The sequence below is a fragment of the Anopheles cruzii genome, chromosome 2 (genome assembly GCF_943734635.1).
Source record: "Anopheles cruzii chromosome 2, idAnoCruzAS_RS32_06, whole genome shotgun sequence".
Taxonomy (NCBI): domain Eukaryota; kingdom Metazoa; phylum Arthropoda; class Insecta; order Diptera; family Culicidae; genus Anopheles; species Anopheles cruzii.
In genome coordinates, this window is record NC_069144.1 from 24,101,692 (window position 1) to 24,113,129 (window position 11,438).

Genomic DNA, 11,438 nt, shown 5'->3' on the forward strand with positions numbered 1-11,438 from the left:
ACAGCACGCTGCCAGCAAAGAGTCACGCTTCTTGATATCCGCGCGGTCGATCGATTCGGGAACATAAAAATACTTCTTCATCGCTAATTGATTTCCAGCTCACATGCTCTGCTGCTGTTCGTCTGGCGTTCGGCATTCCGTTGCTTAAGGAACCACTTATGAGTTTCCTGGCAACACTGTGGTGGGGCCTTTTTTCGGTGCGCGGAAACGCGAATGATGTGGCTGCGGGCCTATCAAAGAGGAAACTAGAGCTGCGCGGGTCCATTTTCCCAGCCAGCCAGCCAGCCAGCCGACACACAGCCGGAGATTTAATTATCGAACCGCATCTTTGCACCACAGGAAACCTGATATCCTTTTTCAGTCCGCTCCCGAGGCGCGGAGCCGTCAGCCGGAGATGAAGGAGCGAACGTGCCCGAAGGGACGAAAAAGTGCCACGTGTTCTCTCTATAAACTGTGGTCCGCAGACTAATCTTGTTGTCGTTTCTGTGTCTTTTTATCGGCTAATGCTACCTCTCATGCAAACAATGTTAGTCTCGCTGATGCACTCTTGACTCTTCTCGTTTTTGTGAACCATTTTTCTGTAACCTCGTTTTCCCGTGTCAGCTCATTAAAGCAGAGAAGTGGGTCATTTTGGAGGGATATGCAAGCGATCGGGTTGCCGGGTTCAGCTTCGTAGCTTCATGTAAATAGCTTACACCTGCAGCTCGTCGCTCTCGCTTTTGGACGATGGAAGGAGCGATTTCGGCTCGTAGCACAGGTCGTAAAACTAGACGCAAAATTCAATTCACACCCCGTTCTGGTTTCCTCTGCGTTTTTTTGCGTTACCCCCGGAGTTGCATTTTCCGAGCGGCGTCGTGGCGTTAAAAATAAATCGGGCGAACGCACGGTCGGTTCACTCGAATGATCGATCTACTTGCAGAAAATCGATGATCAACACATGTAAACATACTGAGCATGTTATGCCGAGACCATCGGAGGATTGGTTGGGGGGGTACTTGTTAAAGCGCCTCAGGTAGTTCCGATTTTATAGTCACACTGAGCTGTGTGGGTTAACTAACGCAAAAATACACATCAAAGCTAGAGAGCGCCAAACAGAGCGCAGCCATTCCAGGCCGGGGCGTGCGCAGCTAGAAGTTTAATACTAATTGCTAGGCAATGTTGGCACCGGAAAGCAACACGGTACGAGTTTTCATCATCATTTTCGTTGCTCCTCCGGCACACGTGGCACACTCTATATTTATAGGCAGTGATTGCAACTTCCTGTATCCGGGGCCGGTCACTTTGCACTGCGTCATCTGCGCCGTCCGCCTGTCAGCTGTTTGGAATTGGGTGGTAGCATCATGCTAGTGACACCCAATTTGAAAAAGAAAGTAAATGATTGGATGCGCTTTAAGTTAATCGTCAGGTGAACGGGCCAACATTTTTGTATCCAATGTGGGCTTATGGAATAGAACAGTAATGAGGAGTTACGCACTTCAAAATAATTCATTTCTTGGAATTTGTGTTCTTTGAGTGTTTTATGTGCTTGATGAAGTTTTGTTCATTAAACCTTTTTTTTGGAATGGCGACAAAACATCTGCACAATCGTTTAAGAAGCATTATGCCATTGTTAAATCCAACAGGCAGTTCGCAAGGGTAGCTGATGTGTCACGAAAGCTCACCGTGCGAAGCGTGCTGACAGCGGATTTCGGTCTACGTTGCCAGGGATGCGATTCCACTCGAGTCACTCGAGGTGAATTAAACTGAAACTGAAGAACATGAGAGTTTTTGATGATGCTTTTGAAAGTACCTTTTTCCATAGACAAACACAAGTTTCTTTAATGGAATCTACCGCTATTAGACGGAGACTTTTTGGATAAAGTGTAAAGGTTACCAGCGTACAACGCATGGTTGGCTGATTATTAGTGACGTACGTATACTTTGTTTGCGTGACCTATAACTGTCCACGATTACTATTTTCTTACTGTAAGCCATTAAAGCAAACAGCACCAAGATCAACGGCTATACTGTTCCGTTCCGGGATCGGTACCGGAAAGTAAACGGAACCAACACGAGCAGCCGTTGCTCGCACAGCATCGTCCACTAACTAGCTGGCACCCGTAGGTACCTCCAGGTATCATCTTTCGAATGTTGACCCAACGCTGGCTGGTTGGCTGGCTGGCTGGCTGGCGGGCTGGCTGGTCGGTGGCACTCTGTTTGCCCTCTTCATTTGCACTGTGGCAGTTTAATCAGACCAATTAAGCGAACGGCGGCGATACCAATATACACGCAGCAGCAGCTATGGCAAGCGCCGCCGATGGTCATTCGCGGCGATGGCGGTGGTAAATAATGATATTTTAGGTTGACGCAAATGTGCGAAGTCGTGCGCGAAGCGCGCAATTTATCATGGTTCGCCCGCACCGGCCCGGCGTAATCCGATGGCAAACAGTCGTGAACGGGGCGGTCCGGGTTTCGTTGAGCAGTGTACCAAAAATGCTAACACACCGCTATCTATACTTATTGGTTTATGGAGATTAAAATGCAGTAAATTAGAAGGGGCGAAAATCATCAAGCAAGTCGTTTGATGTACAGTGGAATACAGTACAGACGAATTAGTTGCAAACGAATTAGGAAATGTTATTGATATTGGGTCGATGAAACAGTGTTTACGTGAGGCGTATCAATCAATAGTTTCATAATGAACATGAAATAGATCTGATCATATATAATAACTGTTTCAAATTATTCGGAAAAGCATAAATTCTTCTTCAAAAACAACAATAAAGAGGTCTTACAAAATACATAAAACAATAAATAAAAATAAATTTTAAACAGTAAAATAAAACACAAAATTCGGCAATCTTGCGAAAGATTTCAGAAGTTTCAGAAGCAATTTTCTGTAATTTTGCTTTGTTTCAATAAGAATCTAAAACATTTGTTTTGAATAAAAATAGCAAAGTACTAACAATGTAGCGAAGATGCGACCCACAGAGGACAATTTGGACATTATCTGAAAAGACTCGTCAAAGTCGGCCAACAATCCAAGTCTTCTGAAGGCTTGTCTTCTAGTTTTTGGAAAAAAAAACTTGCGATTCGTTTCGCCTACAAGTAAGAAGAGGAGAATAGAAAAGTAAAGCCTGCAAAAGGAAGTGATATTTTCCGAAAGGTACCAATTTGAGGTTAAAGAGTTTGAGCGTAATAAAATGTTAATTTTACAAATTCAGCTTAGCTACTTATGTTCCCGCAGAGTTGCTGTTTGATGATTTCAGTGGAGCCTCTAGAGTAACTTCAGGAGAACTTTTGGTAGAGGAAAATTTATTCAGTTTTGCTTGACTTCATTTCAAAGTTGGGTGTGCATTGCGACACCGTTCAAATGCTGAATCGGATTCATAGGTGATAGGCGCAGTGAATCTGTTGAGCCCAGAAGTTAATGGCAAGGGCAAATTATAATATTTTATTCTGCCATCGCAATCACCTGTTGATTCGTCGCCTTTTGGTCGCATTACGAACGTGTGAATAGTTGAAACAAGTTGGATACCTTTTCGCCATTCACGGTGTAATTAGGACAGGTTGTGATAGGTTATTGATTAGAAATGCTACCAACAATTCATTAGTTTTTCAAAAATTCATAAATTCAATCAAAATTACAACCACAATGTTTGACGAATGGAGGCGCCTCCGAATGGAGGCGTCTTCGAATGGAGGCGCCCAGAAATGGAGGCGCCTAGTTCTTCTCAAAACACGCGTAACACGGTTTTCCTATTTCTTTCAACACCTTGTCCAAAATAAACCAAGCTTCAATCTCTACTGCGCTACACTTCACGTCTTACAATGCTTGTCAACCATCTCGAACGGAGGAATTCGTCATCAAAAGACCGCCTGAATTTAAATTCGAAGTGGCACAATCACGTGCATACCATCCGATGAGAACAGGAACAGATAAAATGCAAAACAACTTTCTCGCGGACATCGCAGTTCGGTGAAAGTGTGAAACCATTCCCGTTTGCGGTTTTTTCTTTCGTTGGATACAATTTCGGTCCGAAGACCGTTCCGTGCACGATCTCGTGGTGGGGGAAACTTTTGGCGCTACGAGCTTCCGCCAGCGGAAATTCAAATCAACCGGCTTTATTTACAGAGTTCCGCCTGTTCTCTGTGGGATCGCTCTCGGCTGCCCTGGGACGCCACGAACGTGCCAATGAACCGCAAACTCGAAATCGGAAAACTGTCAGCCACGTCGAGTGGCCACGAAGGAGTACGATTTTGTTGTCGGTCTCCCGGGAAATGAGACGAGATGAGCCGCCGAAGGAACTGTTACCATTTTTTCGCCGAATAAAGAAGAATGTTTGGCGCACGTTTTGCTACAAGTTTTGGAATTAGAAGTTTGTGAAGCCACCATTTCGTGTTTTTTTTTGCGGCACCGACGAAAAAAGCTGATTATTAAGCTGAAGCTGATAGGTATCGGGAGCACAAAGAGAAAGCTCACCGTTCATTAAATATTCAAATCAATTTACAGCGTATTATGCAGATTATGTTTACGGAAAGAGAGAAATGGACGTTGCCGACGTCCACGCGACGACCACCGCAAAGAGAACGTCACAATATTGCTGCCTCCGGTGGCTGCTGCTGGTTTTTCCATTATTCCAGTTCCTAGGAACAGACTGAACGCCAGACTGAACGCCACCGGGAACACCCTCTAGTGGGCTAATGGACAACATTAGACTGCCTTGACTGAGTCCCGGGCTGTAATGTATTTGAACTGTTATTTCAACTGTCACTACAGTTCCGATGGCAATGTACACTAACTATCTGGCCAAACCATAAGTGCTAATTTTAGCTAAGAAAAGTCCACATGGGTCTACATTTTTCATTTTCTTCTTCGGCAGTATGAAATGCGATAGAAAAAAGACGTATTCAACACCGGGATCGTTGCGCGGGCAGGAAACATTCCGTTCGTACCACTCTACCGTTATTTCCGTTTAGGATATAAATACGCAAAACGGCGCCCAGCACACCGTGGGACGAAAGTATTTGGACAGGCAGCTACCACCACGTTGCCGGCTTCCAATTTCCACTCTATTCAACTATTGGCGTCGGACTACTGCTTTATTACATGAACTTAATGTGTTTGATTAAACATATTACAGAAATTGTGATTTTGCTCGATGTGATTCGTGTCCATCTTTAAAATAATTTCTTCTTTAATGCTTCAGATGTAAAGGTTTCTGGCGAAGACGATTCCTGTCATGGTTTTATTGGGCCATACTTCACCATGGACGAATTCGAGCACTTTGGACAAAGAATCCCGGAGGAGTTGAAGCGTATTTCTATGATTCTATCGATATGATTACGATAGAATAAAGTAGTACTTACTTTTTGTTACACTGTCTTTATCGGAGACTGGCGTTTCCGTGGATTAAAAAGTAAATAAACTGCTTTTCGATGTCTTGAAGGTGTCCGATATCTCGTATTTTACGTTCGTTTAGTAGGTCGTTAGGTTCGCATAAACGTTTGGTGATTTTTTTTGCGATTTTGGCGAACATCTCAACCAATCCGAAATTTGCTGCAATGCGTCCGTCAACGCTTAATTATCGGCTACTAGAGGACCATCGAAAAAGAACGCACAAAACATTTTCATGGCTATAAGGTTTATATATTCGATAAAACATTCTGGAAAGTGCTGAAACTAACGAACCAATGTGTCATAGTGATGCTCATAAAGAATACTACTTTGCTCTTCGTTTGGCGTACGCTTCATGCTATTTTCACAAAACCGACATGAAAACTTTCGTCCGCCAGTGTACTTCCGACCACCGCTAACGGAACGCCTGGTCAGATGGCTTGGCGGTTTCGCGCGTGCGATGAAAGACACTTGTTTATTTACAAACGCACATCCAATTACGGCACCCAATATGACAGGGGCGGGCCACTATGATCGGTTCTGTCACGCAACTCACTAACTACTACTGCTACCACTAACCACTATGTGTCAGTTTGATTGCCACGGTTGTTTACATCCATAAAACGCTAATTGGTCGGTCGGATCGGCCGCCATTCGATCGGGCTCTGTGGGCTTTAATTCGCCATTTGTCTCATGTGCGCCACGCAACACATCCATCATTAAATTACACCATTTGCACACGCGAAGACGCGCTGCGTCGCCGTCAATCATCTGCGGTTTAGTACGCTCGGTACAGCGTTTCGATTACGACACGCCGATTGACGACAATTTCATTAAACCGTGCCACCAATTGGTTGCTCGTGCGCTGTCGCGCCGCTGGAAGGCATGCGCCCTGGGACTTCTGCATCATCACCACCGGGAACGCGGGTCGCGCCGGCACGCGGATCGGTTTATATAAATTTTAATTAACGTATTATAAAACGAGATAAAACCTATTGCACAGCGCACTGAAGCGAGAGCTATCTCGCCCGGCATACTGTGCCATACTTAACGAAGTTATTCCCGGACCTGCGTTAGAGATCCATGTAGAGAAGGGCCATGGCTGAGGCGGCCGCGAGCAGCGTGAGGCCACTGGCGGCAAAGGTGATCACCGTGGTCGTTCCGGCCGCATCGATCAGAACACCCATCACTAGCGATACGACCAGCTGACGCCGACGGAATGTAATAAATAAAACAGTATCGTTAGGAATAATAAAGGTGTCCCGACGGCCGGGCCGGGTTCGAGGTGGAGCCTACCTGCGCCAGACAGAGGACGCTGCTCATCATCGACACGTCGGCACCGAATCCCCGTGGCTCAGTGCTCTCGACACACTTGCCGTTCTCCATGGCGAACTGCAAAAAAGAACGTACGGATGGGTGGAATGCATTTCGGCGGCTGACGCTGGATGGGTGAAGCCGGCGACTTACGCAGTTTTTGGAGTGATAGTGTGAGATCAGCAGGAACGGGATGGAGTAGATGGTGGCGTACATGATCCCGGTGAGGGCGCAGGACAGCAGCACGACCGCGTTGTGGTGCGCGAAGCCCATCGCGAGCATCCCCACACAGTGGGCCATCAGCCCGCCGACGTAGACGGTCCGCGCGCCGAGCCGATTAATCAACCGTTCAATCACCAGCGAGTAGAGGGAAGCACAGCCGGAAAACAGGGCCATCCCCCAGCAGGCGAACCGCAGACCCTCTTCGTAGCGCACCTGCGGTCCGGATCCAGCGGGAGCCTAAAACAATTCGGAAGAGGATACCGTCAATTAAAGCTGGCCGAATGAGCCCAGCCCTCCCGTCACTCACCAGCACGTCACCCTCGTAAACCTGGGCCGCCACAAAGTCGGTAAAGTACAGACAGTACGGCAGGTAGCCCATGTGCGAGAGGAACTGCGTCAGGCAGAGCAGCTTCATGGAGCGCGGCATTCGGACGGTGTTGCGCAGGAACTGCCGGAAGCCGATCGTCTGATCTTGCGCGTCCTCCCCCGCCGCCGGCTCGGTCGTCGCACCACCCGGCGCGGTCAACCGTTTCACCTCGTTCTGCAGCATCCAGTGCGTGACGGGGCGGAGCAACTCGTCGCGCTCCTGCACCGGGAGCGGAATCTCGGCGAAGGCCGTGAGCGTGCTGACGAGCCCGATCAGCAGCACGATCCAGTTGGCCGCGAACACGGCGGCCTCGTTGCTGACGAAGTAGCGCCCGACCGGGAGCGCACTCCAGTCGATGGCCCCGAACGCGTACCCCAGCATACCGCCCAGCCCGCCGGTCAGCATCATCGTGCTGAGAACGCGCGCCTGATCCCGGATCGTGCACACCTCCATCGCGTAGGTCCGGCATAGGCCGTTCGCGGCCTCGGCCGAGAAGTCGGTCATCGTGAGCCCGACGGTGGTGATGGTGGCCACCCAGGCCACAGTACGCAGCCCGAGCACCGCACCGATCTGATGCCCGTGTGGCAGAAGCATCATCCCGGAGAGCATCGCCAGCCCCAGTGCCAGCAGCATCGGTCGGCGGCGGCCCCAAGCAAACCGCAGCTGATCGCTGACCGACGCCACCACCGGCACGAACAGGACACCGACGACCGGCGGAACGGCCCACATCATCGTCATCAGCGTGTGCGGCAGGCCGATGGCGAGTAGGATCGGGGCGACGAAGGCCGTTTCTGTGGCGTACGTACACTCGATGCCGACGATCAGCAGTGACAGCCGCACCAGCTCCCAGCGGGATTTTGCTCTACAAAACAAAAAGCAAGAGAGAGCTACAGCTGGCTGAAGGCAACCGACGCTACGCGGCACCTACCGGAACGTGTGCTGATAGGCGGCGGTCCGGTTTGCTTGCGCGTAGTGGTACCGCCGGCTGAGCATTCCCCGCAGTATCTCCTCCTCGGACGGGATTCGCGGCGGGGCGAGTTCCTTCTCCACGTCCGCCATTACGTCCTGCGGGTGCGCTGCGGTGCGCTCCGTGCTGCCCTTTGGCCTCGCACTAATCTTATCCGACCGCCGATCCGGCCCAACCTGCGGTACCGGTGCGTAATCGGTGCCGCGGTGTAGCGGAATAGGCGATGAAGACCGAGAAAAAGAGAGACAGAGCGAAGGAATCGAGGCGGCACGATATTGAGCCGCGCACACACGGCAACAGCGGGCGATGACGCCAAGAACGGGCTTACCTAATCGAGAACTGCTGTCAATGGCCGGCGGTGGCTTCCGAGCGCCGGTAGCGTGCGTTTACGACTGAGGCGTGCGCGCGTCGTTCTCGTCGATCGAACCGAATCCCCCCGGCCGTCCGTTGGGGGCATGCGCAACGTGTCTCCGTCACACCGAAAGTGCCATTCCTGTGTCTCGGTTCCCCCGGCGTCCGGTTCGGTGCGTCAGCTGGTTGTGGTGACGCGCGCGCTCCACAGCGTGCGAAAGATCCACAAAAAGAGCGTAACGGATATAATCGAGAACAGAGAGAGAGAGAGATGAACTACCATCCGAGAGACGCTCCTCCGCGGGTTGCGTGTCAACGGAATTCAATTCGTTTGTTGTGCGCGAAAATTTTGACAATCTACTTGCCTAGCTTGTTTACCAATGGATGCTACTAATTCCGAGCGTTGACAATTGCCTACCGCACAAGGTTCTTCGGAGACCTACGAAGACGCCCTTGAATTCTCTCCTTGGGTTTGTGTTCGCTTCCCGTTTGGATCGCTCCGTTCGGCTACTCTCCGTTCTCCAATTGGCCTCTTCGGCAGACTTCTTTATTAATCAGCCACTCGCTTGTTAATTGATCTTACGCACAGAGAGAGAGAGAGAGAGAGAGTCCGAGAGAGGGTTTGATTGACGGGTCGCAGCTCAACTGTGCGACCCGTTGTCCGGGTAACCAGCATTCCTTGGAATGTTTGATTGTTTGAGCCCCATTGCCAAAACAAACCCCCGCTCGAAGACCGCGGCTTGTCGGAAACCACCGCCAATTAATCTCTTCTCTTGGTTTCACTTGGCCAGCGTTTCGACTTCCATTCGGACTCATGACTCCCATAACCTTCGTTAATTGTGTCCAACTCCCGAGTCGAACTGCCAGAGATGGGGAGGGGTCCAATAAGAGCGCAAGGACTTCGGAGCCTTCGGGGCACCAAAAATACGCGAGGATTAACATTTGGCCATGAACCCCAGTACGTCAAATCTACTTATCAATCAACTCAATGTGCGTGGTCCGTGTTTTGGAGACATTGCGAAGAAAGAACCTCTTTCGGGGCCGTCTTTCAGCGGATGACTTTCGGAAAACGCTTCGGAGACCGCCACAGAACGGTTCAGCCTTTCCACTTGGCTGCTGCACCTTGACTTGGGGTTGCGTTGTCGTCGTCGGTAGGGTACACCATTGCAAAACGCCATAAAACGCCGTAAATTTTATTTTCGGCGATCTCATTCGGTGCCATTGTGCGCGACCCGGACTGTCACGCAAACCCCGGCTCGCGGACCGGCGGTGAAATCCGGGCCGAATGTTCCCCTGACGAGCTCTGACGTTCTTCCGAAGAACCTCTGCCATTTCCTCGTTTCCATCTGCGAATGACCATGACTTGCAGAGAACCATTTTTTACAAAACCACCAAACCATGCACTAATTGACTCCGGAGTGGAGAATCACTGGCGGGAGCGACGGTCACCGGTGACGCAAGATTTGCACTGTTTTTTAGATCTTTTCGAATTAATTAGCACTTCTTAAGAAGCTGTCAAATGACTGTTACGGGACCATGGAGAGACCCACGGACAGTGTTCAATTTACTGGCAGAAGCGAAGAGCATGCCAACAAGTTCGTGGCCGTCACGGATAGTTAACTAGAGGATCCTGGCGAAAACATTCATCATCGCCGGCCTCATGGACCTCTGCGTGCCGTCTCAGAAAAGGTCGGAAAATGCTAATCGGAAACTCACGGTTCCTGGACGAAACTTGCCCGATCCATTTCCCTGCCCGCATTGTGCGCGCATTAGGTTGATTAGGTTAAAAATAACCTTTCGAGGAAATGGAATCCCATTTATTTTTAGTCCAAACACTGGGACAAAATGGGCGCTTGGTTGATGGACAGAGTTGGGAGCCACTCCACTCCAGCAGCCCAAACCATGCGATAGGATGGCTGCTTGCATTCGTAATGTCATGCATCCAATTTAATTCCCCGTTGGGATCCTCGTGGCAAATGGTCCTGGCATCTAGTCGACTAGTTGTCCAAGGGCCTGTTTATTTGCTGGCGATGGCTGGTGCATTCGTAAGTAATGGGTTTTACTGACGTGGCTGTTAGTGCTTTTTGCTCTCGTTCTCGTGCCAGCCCCCGACAATGCCCGAGGTGGCGGACCTGGTGGCGTACCACAGTGCCCACAACTACACGCTCAACCAAACGGACGTTCGGATCGTGCTGGAGGATGGTAAGTCTGTTTCGTTTCTTGTTCGCTTCGAGCTTACACACTGTCACTTCCGCCCTTTAGAGAACCTCTACAAGGTGCCGATTGGGTTGCTGGTGCTGCTGTCACTGTTTTACGGCACCATCAGCATCCTGGCGGTGATCGGCAACTCGCTGGTCATCTGGGTCGTGCTCACTACCAAGCAGATGCAGACGATCACTAACATGTTCATCGCCAACCTGGCGCTGGCGGACGTGACGATCGGCGTGTTTGCCATCCCGTTCCAGTTCCAGGCGGCGCTGCTGCAGCGCTGGAATCTGCCCGAGTTCATGTGCCCGTTCTGCCCGTTTGTGCAGCTTATCAGTGTCAACGTGTCGGTGTTCACGCTGACCGCCATCGCCGTCGATCGGCACCGGGCCATCATCAATCCGCTGCGGTAAGCGAATGACTGCAAGAAAATGTGTTCCGGAGAGACAGTGGTCGAGAACTATAAAGACTACTCAACTCAATTCGTCCAAAACGGCAGGGCGAGGACGTCAAAGAACATCTCCAAGTTCGTCATCACCTCCATCTGGCTGCTGTCGTTCGCGCTCGCCGCCCCGATCCTGTTTGCGATGCGAGTCCGTCCCGTCTACTACATAGCGCTCGGTAGGCCGCCCCCC

At 50.2% G+C, this 11,438-nt stretch overlaps 1 protein-coding gene across 1 annotated transcript in view; it reads right to left on the reverse strand.

The window, feature by feature from the left end:
* Positions 1-6,450: 6,450 nt before the first annotated feature.
* The window catches only part of LOC128278717 (proton-associated sugar transporter A-like), a 7,276-nt gene continuing 2,288 nt past the window's right edge, over positions 6,451-11,438 (reverse strand). The window contains exons 3-7 of the mRNA XM_053017446.1: positions 8,209-8,298; positions 7,221-8,142; positions 6,845-7,150; positions 6,674-6,769; positions 6,451-6,582 (exon numbers count right to left, since the gene is read on the reverse strand). Of these exons, the coding sequence (XP_052873406.1) occupies positions 6,451-6,582; positions 6,674-6,769; positions 6,845-7,150; positions 7,221-8,142; positions 8,209-8,298 (1,546 nt within the window). The remainder of the gene's footprint in view (positions 6,583-6,673; positions 6,770-6,844; positions 7,151-7,220; positions 8,143-8,208; positions 8,299-11,438) is intronic.